The sequence below is a fragment of the Procambarus clarkii genome, chromosome 67, assembly GCF_040958095.1.
Source record: "Procambarus clarkii isolate CNS0578487 chromosome 67, FALCON_Pclarkii_2.0, whole genome shotgun sequence".
In the NCBI taxonomy this organism is placed as follows: Eukaryota; Metazoa; Arthropoda; class Malacostraca; order Decapoda; family Cambaridae; genus Procambarus; species Procambarus clarkii.
Genome location: NC_091216.1, coordinates 25,228,819 through 25,256,011, shown reverse-complemented (window position 1 = coordinate 25,256,011; position 27,193 = coordinate 25,228,819). Strand labels below are relative to the sequence as shown.

General features: G+C 37.7%; 2 protein-coding genes across 11 annotated transcripts in view; both read left to right on the top strand.

Moving 5' to 3' along the window:
- The window catches only part of LOC138349485 (ABC transporter F family member 4-like), a 56,444-nt gene extending 54,975 nt beyond the window's left edge, over window positions 1-1,469 (top strand). For all 8 annotated transcript variants that reach the window (XM_069310506.1, XM_069310504.1, XM_069310507.1 and 5 more), the window contains one exon: window positions 74-1,469. In XM_069310506.1, coding sequence (XP_069166607.1) covers window positions 74-217 — 144 coding nt within the window. In that variant the 3' untranslated portion in view covers window positions 218-1,469. The remainder of the gene's footprint in view (window positions 1-73) is intronic.
- A 6,783-nt stretch (window positions 1,470-8,252) lies between these two features.
- On the top strand, window positions 8,253-22,477 carry LOC138349793 (uncharacterized). 3 transcript variants are annotated; one of them, XM_069310496.1, is made up of 5 exons: window positions 8,253-8,347; window positions 18,336-18,524; window positions 19,097-19,327; window positions 19,565-19,735; window positions 21,407-22,477. In XM_069310496.1, the coding sequence occupies exons 2-5, from the start codon at window positions 18,380-18,382 to the stop codon at window positions 21,418-21,420; spliced, it is 561 nt and encodes a 186-aa protein (XP_069166597.1). In that variant the 5' UTR covers window positions 8,253-8,347; window positions 18,336-18,379; the 3' UTR covers window positions 21,421-22,477. The 3 variants fall into 3 exon arrangements, with proteins under 3 accessions (XP_069166597.1, XP_069166595.1, XP_069166596.1); XM_069310494.1 differs by having other exon boundaries at window positions 8,258-8,357; XM_069310495.1 differs by lacking the exon at window positions 8,253-8,347 and adding an exon at window positions 17,415-17,433.
- Window positions 22,478-27,193: the final 4,716 nt, after the last annotated feature.

Below are 27,193 nucleotides of genomic sequence, written 5' to 3'. Positions count from 1 at the left end.
CCAACACCATTACCTTAACTTCATGCTTCTCATCCCAGTATAGTTATTATAATCTAACCGTTTATTTTCCCAGGAAAAGATGTTGAAGGAAGGACGCAAGATGCGTGAAGAGAGACCATCCACGCAGAGATTTGTTGACAATTATTCTGAAGGATCCCGTTCTCGCTCTCGTCGAGCAGGAAAGAATCGCTCCTACTCAGAGTTTTATGACCAGTAAATGTTGTTTCAGCTCATGGTACTTTTATCAAATTGTAGAAATTCAGTACAGTCAGAAGCGTGGGGTACAAGAATCGACGACGTCACTTGAATTGCAATAATTCTAAAAAAAAAAAAAAGAAATGTCTTATTTTATATAGTTATTTGCTTGAATGAATAATTAAAAAAAACAAAAAAGAGGCAAAATGGTAATGTTAGGAATTTGTGTAATTTTTTAAAACTTCAGTACATTATGGCTATGTTTTTACCAATTATTTTCCCATGTGCACACAGATGTATAATGCATACCTTCATATTGAAACATGCATGCACTAAGACACCTACGGTATACATAAAGAGGTATGCCTCTTTTTGTACTGTTTACAGATATTTTTGTCTGCAAGCATGATTAGGCAAGTACACGTACACCTTCATATTTGATTACTGGAGAACATACAATTGTATACACAATACAAAGACTTGTATGTGCACACACACACATGAACAGATATGGGCATAGACATGTGAATGTAGGTGTGTATTTTACATATAGAGATGTGTGCATAAATACCAGTCAAAATGTGCAAATACATACACTCAGGTCACATCACACACGTGCATCCCTCGCATACACAAAAGAAAAGTGTGTGTTTGTAAAATGTATTCGAGGAGGAAACAAAATTTATCACGTTAGATAATGTAAACAAAATTATGGTAAGTATTATCTATCAGGAGAAACCTTTTACTGTTTTGAGAAGGGAGCCAGCATAGCATATTTTTTAAACATTTATTTTTTTTAATTGCCATATTAAAAGTTTGTATGTGATAGACAAAAGTAATAGTTTACTAAGAAATTTTTATTATACTTTATTAGTACTTTTTTTCTGAGAGGAGAATCTTTAATTTGACTTCATTACCTTTCTCTAAGAGGAGTCGGGCGGAAGGCTTAGTGTGTCACCCTGGAGTTGCAGTCAGCTATAATATTAAAGGCTTGTTAGTGAAGCTCTTGTGTTATGTATATAGCATCTCAAGATAACCTCAAGATAGCATGAAAAAAAGTTCATGTGTATTTATCTCTCGAGTTATCGTTTATTTTATTTCTATTTTATTTTTTTTTTTTAACTTTTAAAATGAACAGTTGGTTAATTCTTTGTAAATGAATGATTCTAGCAATTGCCAAGTTTATAATGTTTAAACTCTTGATCCCATTTTATCTTGAAAAGTGTGTTTAATACAAGTTAATTTTGTTTAATAAAAATGTATAAAATGTAGAATATATCATTAACATTTTTGACTGATGTATAATATCAAATGATCTTCACTAAACAATTTTTTTTTTTTTTAAGAAGCCTTCATTTTGTTCATTTAAATTTATGCCTTAATCTTCCTTGTACTTGGTAGCCTTAAGCAGCATCACCAATTGACTGGTGTAACCATACTTGCGTGAGACTGATATTCGGTGCATGTCTTCACGTGCCAACAATGTGTGGGGGCTCCTAGCACAGTCTTCTTGTAATGTTGGGTATTTAGAGGCTGGAGGCCTTGTACCCTGCCATAAACAATTATTTTAAAAGTGTATTTAATATATTAACAAACCAATCTGACCTTAAGTTTTGTTGTGTGCAATATTGATTACTGAGAAATTCTATTTAGTCCAAATTAAAAGTAATGTAAGTTTTGGATAGCCTGTTCTAAGTATCAGATTAATTACGAAACTAGCCAGAATTGAGCTGTCTGTCTAATATTTGCCGTAAGTGGTGGATTGTTCAACTTTAAAGAAAAGATATATATACATTTTTGAGTAGTTACATAAAGTACATCATAGAATTTATTTAAAATTTTTGTAGTTTAGTTTTATATAATGAACTATGGGATTCAGAGTTTTAATTAGGGGGGAATAAATTTTGTATTAGATTTCTTTCATGATTTTAAAGAGCGAATTTGAAACCAAAAATGGGTACAGGAATAGTATCTCGCCATTGCAGATGTAGAGAAGTGTAGCTACCAGTTCTGTGTTGGAAGATGTGGATGCTGCTTATATATATATATATATACATACACTCGTATATAATATAAATATAGTATATATAAAATGTATATACAAGACAAATGCAGTGGTGAAACTTATTACAATTGTGTAGTGCTTAAATGACGGTGAAGAAAAGGCCCAATTCATGTGTTAAGTATTACTACTAAATGTTTTGATGAAACTTAAATCCTTTATCGAGATTCTGTAAACAATGTTCTGAACAAGGAATCTAAATGCGCGTACTTAGAATCCTTGTCTAGAGCATTGCTTGCAGCACCTTGATAAACAATGTAGGTCTCGTCCAAAAATTTGGTCAAATACATTTACACATGAATTGGGGTCTTTTCTTCACCTTCACAAATACAGTGTTATGGAGTTACTGTTGCTTAATATGATACGGTACGTGCTGTAATCCACACGTCTCGTCACTTTGATAATCGGAATCGGTTAGAGTATAATGGCGAAAATTCTACAAAATTAATGACATCTTTTTAAATTTGAGTGAACATATGTAGTATATAGGGTGCACCTGGTCATATACTAATTGTTGTTTCATTACAAGGGGTATTTAGGTTTAAGGAAGGTGCTCTACTTTTTCCTTTACAAGTTCCAGTTAGGCTTACATTTGACAGTTGTAAAGGCACATTAGCTATTAACATTCATCATATGATGCCTCTTTCCAGCATTTCATAGTTAATATCACTGCATTTTACCTTATTGAAATGTCTTTTTTGATTGACATTAATTCCCAAAAGTGAGCATTTTATCGAAAATTTATCTCTTTAGGTTAGTATGGAATACGTTGTAGTTGCATAGATGTAGACATATTTACGTTTATAATAATGTATATTGCCAATATTTTGTTGTGACAATGTAAATGTTAAAGATATGAAGAAATATAACTTCTTTCTTTAAAGTTTTATGTATATTATTTTAGGCAATATTGAGCATTTAACAATCAACCCTTCCCTCCCTCCCCCCCTCCCCCAAATAAAATTATTAGGAAAGTTGATGTTAATCTATATTTTTTGTTTTTGAAACTATTGAGTGAATGTATGCTAAGGAGTTAGAAGTCACCACTTATTGGGCTTCTTCACATAGTCTTGTGAACAGAGTGCACAAACAAATTCAAAGAGGTAACTATAGATAGTACAAAAAAGTTTTTTCTAATATCTTTCACTAGTTATATGTAAAAAATCTAACTTGAAGTGAAAGTTTATGCCGCTGGTATTATAAACTAATATCGTTTTTACAAAGTTATTGCACTCATATTTTTTGTATTAATGTATTTTAATAGCTTTTGTTTGAAGAGTGCATTGTATTAAACTCTAATGTAAGTACAGTAATTTTACATAGATTATTATTTTGTGCATTGCTTAATTTATTCAGTTTTACATGCTAGATGTTTTGCATAAGTGTCTATGCATAACTGAAGCCTTGATTTGAGGTAAGCACTACCTTAACAGTGGTAATGTGCATTACGTACTTAGCTTGTTCTGGATGGCTGCTTAAGTTACTGTTTCTCAAGTTAAAAGCCTCATGCCAAATGTGTCTTCCCATCCATTGATTTTTGTTTGTTTGTCATAATACTAAATATGGTTTTGGCTTTATATTTGTTTGATAAATTTTATATTCTGAATTTCAAGTAAGCTGTTCCCTCCGTTTTCTAATGATATGCAGATCAGTTCTCCGTGTAAGAAAGCCAGTGGAATGCACATTTCTTATGTATGCATTTAAGAATTCTCATTCCTAGATGCACTACACTTTTTGTATAAAGCACAGAACATACTTTGGTAAATCAGTAGCTTTTGTAGCACAGAATCTGAGCTCAAGTTTCCCTTGCTGTTCATAGAATATTTTGTGTTCGAAACAGCACCTTATGTGATGCATAGCCTACTAAGCAATGCTGGGTTTATAAGGAATTGATGATGTACTGTGCAATAAGCTATTGTACAGATTTCTCAAAATGGTGTAAGCCATTAGAAACTTAACTTTTTGGATTTTTAAGCCTGTTTATTCCCGAGTGTGGGTAGATCACAGAACTTTAGCCTTGTCTGGATATATCGACACGTGTTTTTCTACTTGGTGGTATCTACAGTTTTTACTAAATGGGTTGATGAAAATGACCCTAGTTTTCAGAATTGCATTGAATGTATGCTTATATAGATATTTTTGTTTAATTACCGCATGTATTGAAATCATCCTTTTATCTTCCATCATAACTGAGAATTGGGAAACAGTTGCTTTAAGTATTTGATCATGAAAATTTGTCTTTGCTATGCATAGTTGTAGGGAAGGTATGTAGGAGCTTGTGTGAGATTTAAGAAAATATTTGTAGTTCAATGTTCATCACTAGATATAAGGCTAAAGCTCGAAACTTTTGTAATTGTAACGCCCAGTATGAAAATTAGGTAAGATTAACACATATTGGAATATAATAATACTTGTAGCTTGATATTTACCAAATAAATATCATTTATTATATAAATATGAAAAAGTTTCGCCTTTTTCTTTTTTTTCACCCTCTGTCTTTTCTTTAATGTCTGAAGAATGTTAAGTATACTGAATACAGTATATTTTGAATTATTTGAAGTAATAAAGTAGATTCTACTTAAGGATTTTGGTTGTAGGTGCACCGAAAGGTCAAATGTACCTTAGTATCTTTCTCTTGGCTTTTTGTGTATATTATTTAACTACTGTACACTTCATCTCTAATAGACGAAAGGTGCAAGATGATCACAATACTGCTGACCCAGGATGCAGGACTTTTATTATAATCCATAGCCCCAGTCTGCATGAAGTTATTTAGTCATCCATGAGGTGTGATTTTCCTCCAGTGTAATAACCAACTGAAATTGCTTTTCATCACAAAGTTTTGTTGCATGATGTGTGTGTCTCTTGTATCGGACACTGATCTTTCCCGAGTAATTAAAGAAACATGCTGTTATAGATTCAGCTACTCGGAACAAGTTCCAAGTAGCACGGGCTATGGTGAGCCCGTAACTTACCTGGCACAGGAGTGGTGTACTGCTACACTCAGCAGTTGGTTATCAACTAAGAAACATGCAGCACAGTAAATATATACAAAAATATGCAGTATATGCATTCTTTACTGCTGTCATATTATGATGAGAATATAATTTAAATAATTGCAAGAACAGGAGTGTTATAATTTTTGCCAATAAAATAATGTAATCTTAAGTTGGTAAATGTTAACCTATGTAGGTTTTTCTTTACTTCACAATTACATATACAGGGTTAAGTCACTCTACAACTAGTTGCATAGATTTTACCAAAACTTGCCCATGCAGGTCCTCTCCACTTCACTTAGATATATCCATACACATCTTTGCCTTACCATTGCTCAAAATTGGTTATTGAACATGAAATATAAAAAATGTAAGCTTTGCTAGTTATTAATTCACATGAAGTTGCTGTTTGTGTTATATGATTTTTTTTTTAACATGAGGTTCAGTGATGAGAATGTTGTAAATAGTGTTTACAAGTAACTTTTAACTTAATGCATGTATATACAGGTGCTGAACTGTATATAAATATACAGCAGACATTAATTTGCTGGCATTATAAATCTCAGTGAAAATATATAATTTACTGTATTTCAGAACTCCGTTAGAAGAATTTAAGAGGAGCTAAGAACTTCCCGGCTTGGTGCCTTCTTTTAATAATTAGTTACTGAATTGGCTAAGGAAAAGTAACTGATCTGCAAACAATGATTAGCTTGTGTTGGTGGAGGATGTTAATAAAGACAGCTTGAGCAGTTTGGAAAACTATATGGCTTGACATCAAAATTTACAGTATTCCCTTGGCCTTTCTCGTAACCAAAATTGGGAAATGGTATAAGCCCAGTTATGAGTGGTTACACACTTAGGAACTCGTAGGCTCTTAATGGAACTTGCCACTTAATGTTCAAATTATATTGTTTCTCTTACAGGCCTTCATCCAGAAGAATACTGATTTTCAGGATTAAAGAAAAAAAATTGTGGTAGAAATTCTACCAGAGCCATTTAGATGCTATTAGAATTCTTGGTCAAGTTTTTGGTATAAATTGGATAAGTTTAGATTTAGGAAAGACTTGGGTAAATACTGGTTCGATAACAGGGTTGTTGGTTTGTGGAACCAATTACCGCGTAACGTGGTGGAGGTGGGGTCCCTCGATTGTTTCATGCATTTGTGAATAAGGCCCTATGATTTTTTTTTTTTTTACCTGCAACAAATATAAGACCTAACTTCCAGAAATCCTAGACCCAATTCATGCTATTCTATTAATATAGTACACGTATGTGTGCTATATTAGGCCTAGGAATATTTAAGAATGGTGTTTAGACTATTTTTTGGCGGTCTATAATATTTAAATATATATGATGTGGCAATTTGACCTTTAGAAAGAGTGGGAACAACATACATGAACAAAAATTTGCATATGTGCCTATGATTGCCACATGGATGCAATGATGACCAAACCACACACCAGAAGATGAAGAATCTACGACGTTTCGGACCGTTCTGGACCACCATCAAGTTGTACGTAGAATGTGACGTTATCAAGTCACACACGATTGATAATGGTCCAGGACGGACCGAAACGTCGTTCTCCTCATCTTCTGGTGTGTGGTTTGGTCAACATATCTTCACCTACGCCATTGACTCGTCGTCTGCAAATGGATGGAATATTACTTTTTGAAGACAAGTTTTTATTTATTTATTTATTTATATACAAGAAGGTACATTGGGTTTGTGAGAATACATAGCATAGTATTTACAATCTTGTAAAGCCACTAGTACGCGCATGAAGTATATAACTTGTTTAACTGGCATTTGTATTTCTAAAGCAATGGTGGTCTGGGGTTTAAATTCTTGTTCTGTAATCCTGCCGATAGTAGTAGATAAAAAAAAAAAAAATAAATGTATGGGTTTTCAAGTAATTATTGGTGATTTCTTATTTAATTTGAATTAAACATTTTACTTTATTTAAAAACATTAGGTTGATGTGATATATGGCTACTGCACTGGGGTTATAATTATAGAATCAAATATTTCGTCCACAGAGTTTTATTTGAATTCTGAGAAAATGATGGGTAAAGTAATGCGGCCGCCTATACTTGGCCTAACCTACCCCCAATTAGCTAGCCCTAACCAAACCTAACTTAGCCTAAACTAACAAAACTTAACCTATACTAATCTGATCAAACCTAACCTAGACTAATCTAACCAGACCTAACCTATCTTAATCTAACCAAACCTAATCAGAACTGACATATTCTAACCTAATCAGACCTATCATGTCCTAACCTAACCAAACCTAACATCTCAACCTAGCATATCCTAACCAGACCTAGCATATCCTAACCTAACCAGACTTAACATATCCTTATGTTATCAAACCTAACATATCCTAATGTTACCAAACCTAACATATATAAACCTAACCTGACCTAACATTTTAACCCTAACCAAACCTAACCAGAACTAACATATCCTAACCTAACCTAACATACCTTAACCTAACCAGACCTAACATCTTAATCTAACCAGACCTAACATACCTTAACCTAACCAGACCTAACATATCCTAACCTAACCAAACCTAACATATCTTAACCTAATTGCTACCGATATAAACAAAAATATGGGTGCATTTGGCACGAAAATTAACCAATAATGATTGATGTTCACATATTTCACTATAGATTTGTTAATATTTCTACTAATAAAATCCAAAAGTAGTGTGGGGGATTGTAAATACTTTATACACGCGAATTTGTTTTAGTGTAATACTGTTAAAATTACATTTGGAATGAATCATATAGTTGACGCTTGTTTACCCTCAAGCGAATGCTGGCGATTGGTGTTCGAATGTATGGAATTTAGTTTCATTTGAAACTGCTATAAATATGGTTATGTATATATTTCTATATATATATTGCATGAGGTAACACATAATGAACTAAGTATTGATTTTTTATTGAATAGCACTGTTATTAACGCGATCGTTCGTTGGGTATCGCATGTACACGTGGCTTGTGAAAGAGGAATGTCGGGACGCGGGTGACAGCCAGGTGTGCCGCCCCCAACACTGGCGCCATATAGTCACTCTTATCTGAGGTGTGTATGGGTGAGTACCTGCATGGCTCTTGCTGCCACACACATACACACACACACCTGCACGGACAACCCCTTGATATTTAGTAGAGAGCTTTGTGACCCGTCATGTTGTTGCTGTCCACAATAACAAGGGCCAGTCACTGTCCTTTTATAGCAGTTAGGTTATTGCACTTTACCAAATCTATCATTACTCTTGTGAGGAAGGCGGAGCCAGTTGCCTGGGGATATATGTTGTCTCGTATTTTGTTTTTTTACCAGGACATTCCTGCGAGGGCCCCCTAAGCCTCTGAGGCTGGTTAGCTAACCTCATTCAATGAGGCAGGGCCGGGTTAAGATTTATTTAGAACCCGTGGTTACAGGCACTTTGAGGCCCCCCAGTGATTGATTGATGAAGATTAAGCCACCCAAAAGGTGGCACGGGCAAGAATAGCCCGTTAGTTGATACTGGAGATCTGTGGAGGTGCGACTGCACCCTACAGAGAGGTCGTTGAGGCCCCCAGTGATATTTTCAAAAGGAAAATAAACTTTTAAAGAAACATTTAATTTATTATCACAAGGCTAACAATAATTAAGATTCATACTTTGTATAATTTTTGTTTTAAACATTTCTCCAAATATCGGTAAATTGTAAGTTATTGAGAATATCGTTTGCAATTGCCATGTGAGTAAGTCCTAGCGGTTTTTGTGCCATTGCCGATATGTGTGCATTCCTTGGAGGTTTCATCTTGAAGAAACTCTTCTCCAGTAGCATTTTTTCTTTATTAAATAATACACAATATTAAGATATTTACATCAATTTACAGGGATAAATACTACATTTATATCATCAATAACATTAGTTATTTAAACAAATAAATTCGTAGTGCTATTTCAGCATTGGGGAATGACGTTAATACATTGGGTAATACAAGGGTGTAGGTATCAGAAGCTTGTAATATTTCATGCTTGCGCCCAAATTCATCAGACTGTCCGACAAAGTTTCTGAAGTGAAGAATTTCTGGCACAAATTCAGGCTCGATGTCATTTGAGTGAAACTTCTGAAACTTGACTGCTGCTAGAGCCAGCTCGTCGTATAATGATGCTCTTTACTAAGTACAAAGGTCCTAACACTAAGCATAGGCAATTTTATAATACATGTCAAGTTTCTATGATTCTATAAACATCCAATCTTCAAATTATATTGTTCATAGAATCCGAAGAAAAACTAGCAAGACTGCAGACAATGGTTCTTTTAACACTAGACGCGGCATGGCGCCTCAGCTGACTGTCTCCTGGCAAAATTGAACAGCCACTCTTCCCACATGGGAGGTACTTATGAATAATTCTTCAACCTATCATCATTATGCATATAACGCTACATGCAACATGTTAAAAACTCATGATATGCAAATTACAGCTAATCTACTGGCAGAGGGCCCCTAGGCTGCAGCCTATTAAAGCCTTTGACAGCCAAATCAAAACGGGACTGAAATCATTGGAGGTCAAACAATTAAAAAAAAGTATCAAAACTATCCTGAAGAATGTTTTAAAAATTTGGAAAAATAAAAAAAAAACTACTGACCTCAAAATAGTATGACACCCATTTTTGTTATATAATTCGAATAAGCAATTATTTGTAAAAGCTTATGAATTAATACAATAAGATATATGAACTTCAAAATCAAAGCTTTGCTCTCAAGTCATTCTTAGCAAGAACAACACCAGGCAGAACAAGCTGGATAAAGTGCAACTGAATAAATTAAAACAAAATCACTGCAACGAACAAGAAATCATGAAGACGTAATTATTCAACTCTCATATTAAACTTACAGATTACCAAATCACCAATTCTTAACTAAAATAGTTGTTTGGGCACTATTGTTTTTATACCTAGTCTTTATCATATATTCTGACCGATATTCCATTTTTCTTTAATTCTCTATCCAACTTTCTCTGTTTTCCCTGTTGACTAGTTCTATAATCACCCAGTCCAAACTAAAATTATAAAACTATGCACGCCATCATAGGTGTTTGGAGCCCCGGATGATGATGTAAGCAGGTTCCGTTTCCTGTAGTGTCAGCCATTACAAATTTGTAAACAAAAAAAAATCCAGCCTGTCATTGTAACATTCCATAATAATTTATACAAGCTCAGTCCAAGGTTATTGCAGCCTATGCTAAAAATGACATCAGCAATATTTGATAACAAAAGCTATAGGTTATATATGTTTTAGTGCTCTTTGGTATTTATAGGAACTTACGATTTATTTGCTCCTAATCAACACATATACTGAAATTTAAAGAGTCGTTCAGCTGGTGTGCATTTTTTTAACGAAAATTAAAGGAATATTTGAAGTTTAGGTCCCAAATGTCGGCAGTAGCTTAGTGTTCGTTATCACAAAAGTTGTTGTTATCTTACTCCTAGGGGTGTTCACTTGGTCTTGAACAACACATGTAGCTTCAGGTACTCACCTTCCTGTACATTGTGCAGGAAGTCATATGTACTCATCTGACTACCTTTGTGTACTCACCTTCATGTACTCGTCTTCCTGTACCTTCATGTACTCGTCTTCCTGTACCTTCATGTACTCGCCTACCTGTGCTGGTGACGGACGAATTTTAGCTCTTAGGAATTCACTCTTTTTAACCTTTAATAGACTCACACTGGCACAAGGTCTTTCCTGCCTTGTTGTAGGGAGAGAGCTGAATAAGGAGTGTGTGTGTTTACTCACCTAGTTGTGCTTGCGGGGGTTGAGCTTTGGCTCTTTGGACCCCCCCCTCTCAACTGTCAATCAACTGGTGTACATATTATGGACCCTATTAGGCTCCTATCAAATCTACATTTGAAACTGAATGGAGTCTGCCTCTGCCACATCACTGTCTAATGCATTCCATTTGTTAACTACTCTAACACCGAAACCATTATTTCTAATTTCTCTCTGGCTCATTTGGGTACTAAGTTTCCACCTATGCCCCTTGTTCGTGTTTTCCCCATGCTAAATAGTTTGTCTTTGTCCACCCTGCCAATTTCCCAGATAATTTTGTAGGTGGTGATCATGTCTCCCCTAACTCTTTTGTCTTCCAGGGACGTGAGATTTAGCTCCCGTAGCCTTTCCTCGTAGCTCATACCTCAAAAGGATATAATGCCGCTGATTATATCCTTTTGATGTGGGCTTTCAAGGACAGGTTCGGTGTGATATCAACCCTCTAGATGTTTCTCTCTATTTGATTTTTGCAGGATTTCACCTCCCAGATGGTACCTTGTGTTCAGCCTCCGGCTCCCTTCGCCTAATTTCATTACTTTACACTTTCTTGAGTTAAACGTTATTAGCCATTTTATTTACCATTCCTTCAGTTTGTGTATGTGTGTGTGTGAGTTAATGTACGTTAATTTGCACAAATGTTTGTACGTGTGCGTAATAATATAGGTGTGTGTGTGTGTGTGTGGAAGGTAGGTTGCAGTCTTGAATACCAAATGATCCCGCCACTCTCCACGGTTTTTTGTTGGTGGCGTTTTATGATGGTAAATTTGCCGACTTGCTGGCTCTTGGTTTTTCCTCTGCGGGCCGCTTTACTAGGAAAGAAATAGTTCCCATCATTTACACTAGTAGAAAACTTACAATAAGTGTCATCCTTCCATAGTCCAACATTTCTGGAACAATTGCAGACTCGCTAATTACAGTGTGAGAGTGGGATAAGCTAATTATCTACTTATGAGGTGTATATATATATCTGATGTATATAGTGGGGCGAACAAAGGTACCAACTGTTATAATCCTTCCTGACAGTAATGAGCCATTGTTATGTTGGACGCCCTTGATGACGTCATGGAATTTAACGAGCTTGTTCCGCGCCTCGAAAATATTTGATAACATTTTGTTTTCTGGTTGCAGTGTGACTTGGGATGGTAACTGGGAAAATGTTGATACTTAGCTGATTTTGCAGGCGAACTGACATCTATTTCTTGAACCCTCCCTGCCCACAAGTTCAAGTTCAAGTATGTTTATTGAGATAAGCAATAAATACATCTCAAAGGGATAGAGTAGCTTAGGCTATTTCTACCCCCCCATCCCTGCCCACGACGCCTTGTCGACTGGTGTGCAGATTCAGGGGCAGTCTTGCCTGGAATATTCATAGGCCCGTTTGAATTCATGTAATTCGGTAGTCGTTACCTTCCTCTCGAACGTACTCACACTTTAATAAAGCATTTTCTTATCTAACTCTGGTTCATTTGAACTCTTCAGTGAATACCGACTAAACCGCCATTATCGAGATAAGAGTTACAGATATCGCAAGTGAACATGTAAAAACGTTGTGCAGGCGATGAGTCACAATAACGTGGCTGAAATATGTTGACCAGACCACACACTAGAAAATGAAGGGACGACGACGTGTCGGTCCGTCCTGGACCATTCTCACTGTTCAAGCCCCACAAGCCCTTCGAGGAGACCTACCTGGTGAATGTAGAAAACCGGGACCCCAGACTGTTGACCTTCTACGTCGGCCTAAAGGACCCGACATACACCGATGCAAATACCATAATGTCTATTTTTGTGATGTGTGTCTAAGTATGTATTAACACGTTGTACTGAACGGGGTGAGAATAGCTTGAGCTACCTCATCCCTTTGTGTGTATTTTACCTCAATAAACTTATTTCAATTTCAATTTCAATAATGTCTACATTCGATCGAGAATCTTTTGAAATATGCACAACACAAGGAATGGTCACCCCCAGAAGATTCCTAATGTCTGACGGCGACAAGAAGCCTACTGAACTCGTGGATGTGAAGACAACCCAGTTTGTCAGCGTACGCTCAAATGGCAATACTCATTTCGGTAACACCAGGGATGACCTTATCCCAAAACTAATCATGGGCCGTGCATGGCGCCCTCAAATCCCCGACAGTGACATTGCACCCAGCAAGAAGACCAGACGAAAGTGAATACACACTCTGAAAACCTGAACCTCACTTAGGGCAGCCGCCCTCTTCCCCCTCTTTAGGGGGATAGGGATCTAATTTTGCTCGTTTTGAGGTGGTGGAATCCCTGCAAGCTTCGAGAGCAGACCGACGTGCAAGACAGAAGACGGAAGACTCCAGCTTCAAAGAAGAAAGAAGACTTCAACTCCGAAGAAGAAAGAAGACTCCACACATCAAGAGGAAATAAGACCTCACATCGCCACCCATCCCCGGGACCGTGCCCGCCTCGCAACAAAGTCAGTAGACTAACAGATGTTGTCACAGCTCGTATAAGACTTGGCTACAAGTATCTCTGGCAGTTCGGCTTGTATAGGGATCTAGATGAAGTAAAGTGTAAAGTGTGTGGACATAGGCAGGGACACACACTCGAACACTATATCTTGGATTGTTGTAAAATTGAGCCTTTTAGAGATAAATCTAAGCTCACTCTGTATGATATGGCAACCTATCTTATTACCATGGATAAATTACCTGAAATCCTTGCACTGTACCCACATTTTGCTTCCAGTAGATGAACGACATATGAGATTCAGAAACAAGTAGTGTATTGTGAGGACTAATAATAAACAGAAGCTCCCCTATGACTCTGTAATATCCCCATTGGCCAAACTATTATGTATTAGCGATAAGACCTACCATTAATGTATGATGACTTACTGTAAATATGTAGCTCTTGTAATAGCACTTTCTCTGTAACTAGCTGACATTGTATCTATAAGGTGTGAAGGATTGAAGAAATTGTTTATGTAATAATCTAAGATGAGGTCTGATAAAGACCTTTTGTGCCCTCTGTAATGCTTTTGCGCTACCGCTCACAGGATGAGTATGGGGTGCGCAATAAACTAGCCGCCTTCGGCGGCAACAAAAATCAAATCGCCTAAGCCAGCCAGGTGTTCAGAAAGCCTCATTTTACGCCGCGCAGCTGGGTTTAGCCCTGGCTCTGTCTCTATAACTCGACGCTTCCTCTCACCCAAGCTATTCTTCAAGTATACCCACTTCAAAGCTCACCCGAAGGGTATCTTGTCCTATATTTAATATGATGACTGGTGGAGGAGTCTCTGCCAGCAGCAGGTGCCCGTAGCGACAGTCAGCGTCCTCTACTTCAGGTAATGCCGAGAGGACACGTACCACCTTGAGGTGCTTCCGGGGCTTAGCGTCCCCGCGGCCCGGTCGTTGACCAGGCCTCCTGGTTGCTGGCGTTACCACAACTACAGTGGTAATTAGGAGTCAACTGAGAGGCTGTTATTTATTTAGAAAAAGTTGTAAAAAAACTAAAATTCAGCTGTTCGTCGGAGTGAATGACACAGCATTGCCATCTGTCGGCGTCGCCTTTACTTGTGACACAGGTTAGTGCCCGTACTGGCAACCCGCCGGAGGGTGCTGGTGGCAAGCCTAGTCGGAGACGTAGATAAGCTCTTAGTTAACTTAGTCACATCACCATATCAGGAACCATTAGTCACATCCACAGGTGACACTATGAAATATAGTCACAGGTGCTATCAGACACTTGTGTGACCAACATGCATTCCTAGTTCTTAACCAACCGGCACTCAAAATTATCAGACGTCAGAGGAAAGTAGCTGACCGTACTTGAACAACTAGAAAAGAAAGCACACTAGATCTTATTTTCACAAATAAAGATGAATTAATTGATTAGCAACGTAATGATTACAAATACCTGTTACTCAGATCACAACTTAATTGAAATTCAGACAAGCATGGGCAGTAGACCTGCGCAGACAGTTCCAAATTCTAGTAGTATTCAGCAAATTCAATATTAATAATAAACAGATTAACTGAGAACAAACCAAGACCTCACAGAAATAAGCAGTGAAGAACAGCTAGAAAATGCAAACCTAAACCAGTGTCTGGAAAAAAATATGTTCCAGCCACACCTCTTAGAAAAAAAGGAGGAAAAGATGCAGATTGATACAAGAACGGGGTTCCATCTATAATAATAATAATAATCATAATAATATTTTATTTAGGAAAAGTACATACATAGATGCAGTTACAAACCTTCTGATTATTTATAGACAGAGCTGGTACATACAAATACCTAAAGCCACCAATACCCATGGTGTTTAGGGCACCACTCTATAAAGAAGAGAATAATGCAGAGGCAGAAAATTACAGACCAATAGAATTAACATCACATCATAAAAATCTTTGAAAGAGTGCTAAGAGGTAAGATCACAAAATACATAGAATCACAGCATCTACATAACCCTGGTCAACATAGGTTCAGAACTAGGGCGTTTTTACCTATAACAATTGCTGGACCACTAGGGGGTGACAGATATGAAGTCACACGTATGGGTAGGGTGACAGATGAAAGGCCACACAGGTGGCTGGGGCGACAGCTCGGTCACATAAATGGCTGGAATCACAGTTGGGAGGTCACACAGATGATTGGGGTGACAGCTTATGTCACTTGAGGTCACACAGATGGCTGGGGTAACAGCTGGGAGGTCACACAGAGGGCTGGCGTAACCTGGGAGGTCACGCAGGGCTGGGGTGACACATATGTTGGGAGGTCACACATATGCAGACGAGGAGTCACAATAACGTGGCTGAAATATGTTGACCAAACCACACACTACAATGTGAAGAGACGACGACGTTTCGATCCGTCCTGGACCATTCTCAAGTCGATTTTTTTTTAAAATCGACTTGAGAATGGTCCAGGACGGACCGAAACATCGTTGTCCCTTCACTTTCTAGTGTGTAGTTTGGTCAACGTCACACATATAGGTGAATCACAGCTTTCTTTTGCTTGATGAGCCTGTTCACCTAGCATTATATAGGTACCTGGGACGGACTGAATCCTGGGGATGTGTGTGAGAGGGAGAAATATGTAGTAGATATAATAGAAGAAAAATCGGTCAGGAGTCTTTACACCAAACAACTGACTGTTAGAAAGGCGGAGTCCAAGAGCTAACAGCTCGATCTTGCTGGCACATATAGTAAATAAACACACACGCAGACTGAGTGCATTTTATATCTGAAACGTTGTAGAGAAACATTCAACTGAGAGTAAACTTTACTGAATTAGTCCAATTATAGCCTCATCAAATATCAAAGAATTGTTGGACCTGATAAAGCCATTACAGGAGAGACTAAATTCAATCATATGTATTTCATCTTGTTTTTCTACCTCGTTTTAAAACACTGTAATCTGTTCCAGTACACATTATTGGAGATGACAAAACGCCTAACTAATAATGACAAAAAAGTCATGCTATACACAGCTAGTCTATCAGTGCAAACGTCTGAAAATACACACAACTGTGAATACCAAGGGACGAAATGTCTCAAACAGGCTAGCTGTAAATGAAGATCCGCACCTCCATAATAAATCAACTCTCAATGCATTCCATTCGAAGGATAAAATTGCCAATTAACACTGAAATAAAAAAGTAAATATATGCGATCACCAGTCCACCACAGACTCGAGTAGGGTTTGCAATGCTCTCCCCACATGGCGTGTTTACCCAGTAAACACTGCGCGGGGTAAATAAAAAATTGTATCTTTTGTTTAAAAAACACTAATACAATATGTACATACAATAAAGCAAGGACATTTTTGCACCTACAGCCGACAAGCAGGACGAGGTACTGCATGACACGCAATGACAATAAGCATCACAAGACATACAGACCCAAGCTGGTCAGGCGACTTTCCTTTCTCTGTTCTACAGTTCCACCTTTCACTTCAGACTCAACATCCATCACAAGACTCACCTCTCATTACAAGACCCATCTTCCACTAAAAGACCCACCTTCCACAACAAGGCCCACTTCTCAGTACAAGACCCACCTCCCACCACAAGACCTGTCTTCCATTATAAGACCCGCCTCCCACTACCAACAAAAAATATAGTTACTATGGCACAGTATTACGTCGATGGGTTAATAAATTTGGCAGTGAATATCCAGGTGTGGCGTTGGAGGGGAAAATCCTGTCCTGTCATTGTTAGAGACAGATAGATATGATGCATCCGCGAAGCCTCCGGCATCGTAATTCCTCTCTGATTCCAGGATGAGGAGCCCAATGGCATATTACCTCTTGTTGTAAGATGAGATCCTCCGTGCGGATAGTCTCCGCTTACATTAATGATTTATGGGTATGTTAACGGCAACTCGTTTCTCAGTCATTATACAAGAGCGCCACCGTGTCTTTATGTATCAAAGTCAAGTTTACTTCGAGAACGTATAGATGTAATCATATTCACGAATTTCTTTCTGTGTAATTACACCTGATATCACATTCAGCATACACTGATCATATGACCTTCCCTCGGTGTTTATCGCTATAGCCTCTGTGTACAAATGCATTTTATGGGCAGCTCAATATTTACCATACAAGTCACATCTTACGGTTCACCAACTGATTTCAAAACCTACCTAACCTTACCCAACCTAACCTTACCCAGCTGAGCCTAATACAGCCTAAACCAAGCTGAAACATCTGCTTAAAACAGATTATGCAAATCCTTCCCACCCCCCAAAAAAGTTTCGAAACCTCGCATCATGCATAATGAACAGTAAATGACAATATTAAGCACAAACCTGTGTGAGCAACGGAAGTTACCAAGTAGAATGATTGACCTTAATTACAATTAGATGAAAATGCAAATGTAAAAATGCCAGCTGAGTTTTGATTACGACCTTTTGTGTCCTTAGTAATCTTTTTCTGCGCTGCTGCTCACAGGATTAGAATGGGGTGCAAAATAAACTAACTGCCGGAGGTTTGGAGTACAGGCACGATTGATTTGGATAACTAAAGGAGCAAAATATTATTTTGTAAATTTTAAATAATACTAGTCTGCAAGGTAAAATTCTGTTTATAATTAAGATATGCCAAGGGAGGTGTCCTATTCCCTCTTCTGTTTCATCCTCACCGCAAGGCGGACGCCTGGCTCCTGCTCCCTCTGGCAGTCGCTGAAAAACACGGTTAAACATTTTATTGATGCATAATATAATATAAATATATTGTTATTTATTAAATCAAAATATTTTTCCTTAGGTTTCGGGGTAGCTAGGCTGCTAGCAGTGCTCTCAGTGGTTACAATGACCAGTGCTGCCCAAGGTATCCTGGTGCCCGGCATCCCAGACTCTGTCACCCTCGACAATACCCACATCTACAACCTATGGAAACACGCCCTCAGGAACCAAAAGGACGGCAAGGGCCAGCCGCTAGTGAGTGATGGACCAGGTTAGTCTACTATGAATGAGGTTAGTCTATTCTAAACCGTTAGTCTATTCACCTGCCGGTAAACCCCCACGAAAAATACTCAATTTTAAATCTTATTATTCCAAAATAGTAAGCATGCTTTTTGTATGCAAAAAAAAAAAAAATGAGTCTTTCGTCTTCCCAAAACTTGGTATCATGAACTAATACTGAACTAAGATACATTGCCAAAGTTGGGTGTTTTCTTGGGATTACTCAAAATTGTCTATTTAATAAACACACAATAAAGAGTCGTATAAATATTAGCTGTTGACTGAATAAGTAACAATGAACAGGTAGCAAGCGTACAATCGTGCACATTAATTAAATGTATCACTTATCGATTATTATTCTCATTAATGTTCAAATAGTACTGTACTAGTCAACTGTTTCGGTGAGACTTGGTTGTCTGTCAATATATGAGTTGAGGATGACATTATTGATAATGTATGCTGTGCACTATTGCCTATTTTGGAAATACTGACTTCCAATTTTTCATTGATGAAATATATATTGAACTTAAAGTGAACGTTTATTGAGCGGCGTGACGTTTACAGGTCCCAAAACAGTCTTATCTCCCGCATCCGGGGAGATGAGAAACCTTGTACCAATGGACGCCCCACACCCACTGTACAGTAACGAGTACAGGGACCTGCGCACAGAGTTCCTTCTGGACTACATGGTGTCAGAGGCTGTCAGTCCTGATAACGCAGAAATGCTGCAGCCCGAAGGTCTGTCTGTGAGCAACCTCAATGGCAACCAGCTCACATTTAAGAAGGATGCCAAAGGTAAAACTGTTGATTATCATATTCCATATTTCTTAATTATATTTAGTTTTCCTTATTACTGAATAGTCGGCAGCCAGATAACATGTAAAACATTCTAAGGCGTTTTAACTTAATTGCCGTAATTATGTGTCGTGTTAATGCACTTTTAAAAGCGTACATCTGAAAGTTTACACAAACTTATTTATTATACCACCTGCATATTTAGTACTGTATTTTACTGTGCTTGTGCAATTTCAGATCAGATCACTGTAAATGGCGTTAATGTGGTCACTGTCCAGACATTGTCTGATGGGATCGTCACATACACATTGGATGGCTTCCTGTTCGACCACCGGGGTCGGGTGGACGAGGCTTTCCGTCATCTCCTGAGGACTCAGCCGAGAACTGGCCCATTTGGTAGACCTCTAGGTAATATATTTTTAGTTTATACATGGACTGTAGAAATTAAGCCTTGTGTAATATTTTCCCATTATTTTATCTCGTAGAACCTTAATATAAAGTTTGACAAATACGAAACCTCATTTCAAAATGAATATAGCAGCCACACTGAGTGGACGTGTTCCCATTTTTGTTTGTACATTGCAGGGTACTGGAATAAGTGTCTTGGCTCTTTGTATGTAAGGTGCACAGTACTTTTTTTTCTTTTTTTTTATTATTTTCTACCACAGACGTGGCCACACATTTACAATGCTAACCAGCATATATACATTTTCTTCTGTCCTCCATGGACAGGGTTAGAGAAATGTTAAACATAGAGTTCAAGGGTTTATTGAACACTCAACCACAGAAGGTGATTCGGTGCTTTTAAATTGCTAAGCTAACCTACATACGGAAATACATAGATACACAGATTTACGTATGCCCTACATAAAGTGTTTGATGTGTCTTTTACATATATATATTATTATAATATATACTGAGATACATATATCAGAATGTAAGTTATGGAGTAAGTGGGACAAGGGAGTGTGTGCTGGTAAGCTTCACCTTCATGTATTTTAACTCTCAACATGTCTTGACATTTTAATGTAACTCCCAACTTCTGGGAACAGTTATAATGGTAAGCTGAAAGTCATGGCAGAGTGTTTGTGTGTGAATGTGTCTTTATCTCGCTAGAATGTAAAGTTCTGCAGAAGATATCTACCTGTTAGAGATTTCGATGATCAATATCCCCGCGGCCCGGTCCCTGACCAGGCCAGAGATCAAAATACCGTAGATATTTTAAAGCACAATTAACACCCAAAAGTATTCACTGCTAAAAACCACATTATTTAATTAATTCGTTATTATAACTAGTTTACATATGATACGCTTAATGTTTTTTCATCAGTGAAAATTTTTCTTACTACAGTAAATAAGATTTTACAGTATTTTACGAGCAATATGTTTACTAAGTCTCATACTAAGTTCCCTCTCAAAGTTACGACTAAATAATTAGTTAAATTTTGTGTCTTAATACTTTCACTGTAACAATAATGATCAAGTAAACTACAAATAACATATTGGCCCATGTGAGGCAGCTCCTATTTATATTCACCCACACTCATGCATTTATACATAATGTCTAACCAACACTCTAAACCAGTGGTACCCAACCGAGGGTGTATGGACACCAAGGGGTGCATGAAAGAACGTCAAGGAGTCCCTGTGACTAATATTAGTTACTGTATTGTACTCTAACAAAATAAGAAACACTTATGACTGTGTCGAATGTCGAATGAATGTAAGTATTTGTCGCAACAATGATGTTCTGTTAATTGTGATGCTTCGATCTATTTTTTAACGGTCCACAAGTGAGAACGTGGTTGTACGGGTCCACAAGTGAGAACTTGGTTGTAGGGGCCCACAAGTGAGAACTTGGTTGTAGGGGCCCACAAGTGAGAACGTGGTTGTAGGGGGTCCACAAGTGAGAACTTGGTTGTAGGGGCCCACAAGTGAGAAAGTGGTTGTACGGGTCCACACATGAGAATGTGGTTGGAAGAGAGGAATGAGACATTCAAGGTTGGGGCTCACTGCTCTAAACAGTCCATCGATCCCACGTGTAATTTAACTTATTGTAACTTCTTCCTTGAATTCCAGCTCCAACACCCTAAGCGCTGGTCGTCCTGAAGGGACTTGCAGAGTTCACTTCAAGAATTTCAACAGCAAAGAAAAAAAAGAGGCAAAGTATATTTTGAAATAGAATAGTTGTGATATTTTAATGGCAGTTTTAGTTTTGTTTATTATTGAGATGTATGGAATTTACATTCCTTTCGAACATTCTTGTAGTGTGGTCAGCATTATGTCACTATATATATGTTCTGTTTATAATTGCACCTAATATATAATTCAGGCATATTAAAATCAAAGTGGTTCGTGAATAACTCTTTCCATAATTGTTTTGATTTTTTAAGCTAGATAATTAACTGGATAATTTTAAAAACATACTAAGCATTTTATCTATTTATAAACTAGTTAAATATATTTAGATATTTTAATTAGAACTTCTTTGAGATGCAGATGACGAGTCACAATGTGCTAAAGATTAAACACCCAACCCACAAATCTGAAAAGGAAGAATTGACGATGTTTCCGTCTGTCCTGGATTATTATCATGTCGTGTGATGAAAAAAAAGAGGGGTAGACAGAAAATTTATGAGGTGAGTGAGTGAGATGAAGGTTGGAGAGCGAGATGATAGGTAATAATTAAGAAAAGGTTAGATATAGGAAAGGTCAGAAGTAAGGGAAAGAAAATTGAACAAGAATATGGTATAGATATAAGAAAAAGTTACACAAACAAAAAGGTAAACATTATAAAACAAAGAAAACGACAGGAGGTTAAATAAGAAAGAAGAAAAAAAAGAGTTGGCAACATAAGAGAAAGAAAGAGCAGAGAGCCTAGAAGGGGGAAAAGTCAAATCACGTTTGTTTAGAAGGTTAGAGCATTTAAAATAAAATGAATATCGAATTGTAGAGACTAGTTCCTCAGGGTAGCTTGGCAAGATCTTGATGTTTGCTCAGAATGTAATTGAAGAGCATAAACTAGTGCAAACTGTTGCCATGGAACTATATTGGCACAATCTCGATCAGTGAAGTGTTTAGTATTACTCTGATTGTCAAAACATTAAGTAACCCCCAATCTTTGTATGATAATAAAGCTGGTGCCTTAGATTACTGTGGTACTTCGTTTACCCTTGTGTACTAATGAGTGCATTCATGTGCCTCTTACAAGATGGTTTGTGTTTTATCTATTGGTCATTATATCTGTGGTCTCTCTATACAGAGCCAGCCTTAAGATTATATAATCTTAAGAAACTGTAGCGAGATCCTAATCAACAAAGTTTTCTTGGACTAATGATAGTTGTAAATAGAGGATGGGGTTCCTGGAAAAAGGATGGGTGATGGATGAGGGGGGTTTCTGGGGGAAGGATGGGGTTTCGTTGAGAAGGGATCCACTGTAAGTGCCAATTTTTCTTAAAAGTGGCACAGGGGCCGACCTCGACTACCCTATGACACCCCCCCCCCTCTCCATCCCATTTAATCTTGAAAAATTGGGTAAGGTTAGCCCCCATGCGTCTGGCCTCCAGCCTTGGACACAGACAGACATGATCTTTTATAGATACAGATAGATGCGAACATTGTGAAATATACATAAATCTATTTGGGAACTGTTGTCTATTTCCGAGTGATTGAGAGTCTCAGTGTTATCCTTCTCGCCCCTAAATGATTCTTCTGATTTTGCTGACAGATATGTCATTGCTGAGCATAATTATTTGTAGGGAGGATTTTACACATTTATATGTATATTGCAGAAGACAAATTATAAGAAATAAAACCCAATAGAATTAACGCAAAGAATTTAGTGCACAAACTGATACTGATTGGTATAATAATGACAACTATAACTGCTACGAGTGTGTGTAAACTGGTAACCTCTTTAACGTGAGAATAAACATCCTCCTGGAGTCGACCCCCGATCTACAGTGTAGCAGGTCGAGGCTCCACAACCACACCACAGTCCCCACATTAATGAGAGACAAGCAGTAATGTACCACCACTCAACTTACATATGCAGACACTTTTGGTTAGATTTACTTATCCAAGCTTATTTATCTCATTCTAAAATAGGTTTATCAATTGACCAAGTTGCACAATTCTAATTTAATTATAGACACTGTTATATTCTTTGGAAACAATGGCAAGTGGAGTGCCACAGGGTGTGAAAAGAGACTTTACCCAACATTGTGTACGACAATGATTTAGATACTAGTGTGAACAAAAGTACATTTTTCAGATACAAGGACCCATACTGTGTTGATGTATTAAAATCAAGTTTACGGCATTTACCGGCATCAATTCCTTAATCATTAAAGGGAATAACTAAAGTGAACATCAATCTAAAATTTCGAATGTAAATCTCAACAATAGCAACGCGTCGATATAAATAATGAAATTCAACATTAATCCATAGCAGCAGCCTACTCAACCAACATATCACTGAGCAATAAGCACACACCAGTACTCAACACCACATCTTGGTTCTTACTACTATCAGTACCTCTCATAAATGACAAAAAATCATTACATCAACTCTAATCATAACCTTTTTATCTCTCCATCGTTCCTTACAAGGAAAACAATGAAGTCTCCTTCGACCTGCATGTCCTTCAGCGCCCTCTCTCGTCCGTCCTACCGTACCATCACGCCTCAGTCCCCTTTACTATTCACATATTTGCTGTACGACTTTATCATAAAGTTACCACCCTCCTCCATATATATATATATATATATATATATATATATATATATATATATATATATATATATATATATATATATATATATATATATATATATATATATATATATATATATATACGAATAAACAACTATAAAGTACAAATTCACTATTTCTCAAACATCATTTTCCCTTCGTTCATATACAATCGTCATGACACTAGCTATCCTTCATATTTCACTTAATTGCCACTAATCCTTCAAGTGATATCATTATACAGTTTCACGTTCACTACAAAACTTCATTATCCAAGGTCATTCATGATCACCCAGTCCAGTCTTGCGTCTCAGCTCACCAGCCATCCTGTACGCAGCTCTTGTTCACCTGCGTCAATATTTTACATCATGCGTGCGGCCGCTACAGAACCTTAACCTTATGTTAACTCCAGTGAATGTGCAGCATCATTCACCCTATGAGTGAACTGCCATAGCAACATGTACAACACCCGCTGAAAACAGAAAACCTGTTGAGTTGTTAATCCTATCACTTGTGCTCAGACGGCATCCTTGGGATCGTCAAGAAAGATTAACAATTACCAACATCCATACGGTGTGAAACGTTAATATATAGCTATTCATATGATAGCCATTGATCATAGACAAATATCCTTTCATAATTGTTCAACAAGATTTATTTTCTTAATATTCACGTCTTTTAATAATTTAGTGTATTTGTTTCATATCTTAAATGCAGTGGAACAAATCGCTCACTGTAAAAAAAAAAAAACAATGGCCGCTCTCACAAGCTGTAGCGGCCCGCGCATTTCAACATTTTGCCGCCTACATTCACTTTCAGGAAACTGAATGTTGAGGAATAAGCTATATAGTGGCAACATTTTTCTAGTCAGTATTCTTGCAAAGTACATGAGCATTATGAAAATGTTTGGTGCATATATTTTTTGTTTAAATGATGTGTAACTGCTTAATAGTATGGGAATATGCCATGTAACAATGCTTAAAAGTATTTGAAAATGCTATGTGAAAATGGTGCGTGTTGTTAGTGGGAGGAGGGAGGGAATTATCAGGGGAAAGCGCGAAACCATTACGACAATATAGCCCTTGGAAGGGATCAGGATATAATGATTTGGGATGGGACGGGGGGAAGGAATGGTGCCCAACCACTTGGACGGTCGGAGATTGAACGTCGACCTGCATGAAGCGAGACCGTCGCTCTACCGTCCAGCCCAAGTGGTTGGGATGAATGTGTTGTGTGTGTGTGGCGGACCACAGGCTGGACATATTGTTTGGTCACAGGTGTTGTGATCGAAAATGTTGACCAGCAAGTGGATGTCAGGTACGTGGAAACTTTGTTATATGTTAAAAAAATTGATATTTAGATCTATTTGAAGCTGTCTTTCACTGGGCGGATGAAATGGGATTTGTGCAATAAATGTAAATGCTAATTACCTTAGCATTATATAATTATCCCCAACATTCAGTTTGAAATGGTAAATGTTGGCGGCAAAATGTTGAAATGCGCGGGCTACTACGGTATATAAGAGAGCCATTATTTTTTTTAAAGTGTGCGGTTTGTTTCATAGCATTAAAGATATGAAGTAAATACTTTTATTTATTAGAAACGTGAGCATTAAGAAAATATTTCTTGTTACATGTGATTTGCAAAAAATACCGACTGGAAAAATGTTGCTGCCCAGGATAAGAATCGGAAATTATTCCACGTGACGTCCACAGATGGCAAAAACCTGCTATGCATATGTATATTCACTAACAATAATATTGTGTGTGGATAAAAACCTCCGGATGATGATTATCCATAAATTTACCAAAACGCACCGGGGTGTAGCCTATCATCCCTTGCTCCAGCATGCGCGTCGTGTAAATCACAATTTTCGTAACATAACACTTAGGTCATTAAATGTAAACTTATTACACCACAGCCTCGCAAATCCTTCTATAAAATGACTGGCTAATCAAGAATGGTCAACATTTAGGCAACCTTACCCATCTGTCCTTGGGTTACACAATCTCATCCTCGTCGGTTAAGCAACTTCACCTCTATGAAGGTCATGGACGTAAAACAGTGTTTGTAAAGCACTGGTTCCCAAACTAGGGGCCGTAAGTTGAGGCAGTGACCAGGTTATGATACCAGAGGATACCAGACGGGGTCCTTTACTGAGTGTAGCGGGCCATTAATAAGGACGCTACATGAAAAAAGGGTAATGACCGAAAAGAATTTGGGAACCACTGGTCTAAAGGGCATACTTGGAACTTGGCTCACAACCAAATGAACCCCAAGTTTGATTCCATGGCAGGACAATACATTTGGGCATGCTTCCTTAAAACCTGATATCTCTGTTCACCTAGCAGAAAATAGGCATCCGGAAGTTAATAGACCTGGCGAGTCGTTAGCTAGGGAGACCTCAATAAACCTAATAGGCTTTCTAATCTTGACAACAGCAAATCAGTATTCAACGATGACTAGGTTACATCCGCTGATCCTACTCCGTCTATTAATAAAGCTCTTGATAGTCTGGACGTCGAAAATATAATATAATTCCCTTATAGAGCGAAGAACTTATTAATGCCACGCCTCACTCCCAAGTTATATAGTTCCGTCAAGGGACAGGAGATTTATAGGCTCACCATAGGCAGCGCTACATGGAACTTTTGTTCTAGCAGCTGAATCTAAAACAACAACAACAGGAGATTAACACCTGCGCAGGTTAAATACCAGGTACCGCACTGCGTCTTGTTAAATGAACTGCTTTTAACATGGTGCCACAGTCTTTGTCAGTGATATATGAGGTTGTATCGTCGCCGAAACAAGGATTTTTATCACTGTTCAGACTTTGTCCGGAGTGTCACTCACCCTTTCTAATAATGGTGGTGCATAGATTCCCAGCTTGGTGCTTTTTTCGACAATTACTCAGTTACCCTCACCTAGGAACCTTCCAGTCATAGGCGTCACTCACTACCCTCACCTAGGAGCCTTCCAGTCATAGGCGTCACTCAATACCCTCACCTAGGAGCCTTCCAGTCGTAGGCGTCACTCACTACCCTCACCTAGGAGCCTTCCAGTCGTAGGCGTCACTCACTACCCTCACCCTAGGAGCCTTCCAGTCATAGGCG

Excerpts from the sequence above, each read along its gene's own strand:
- LOC138349793 (XM_069310494.1), top strand. Across the intron at positions 18,525-19,096 it reads GCTAGTGAGTGATGGACCAG|GTCCCAAAACAGTCTTATCT; the intron begins GTTAGTCTACTA and ends TGACGTTTACAG. Across the intron at positions 19,328-19,564 it reads ATTTAAGAAGGATGCCAAAG|ATCAGATCACTGTAAATGGC; the intron begins GTAAAACTGTTG and ends GTGCAATTTCAG.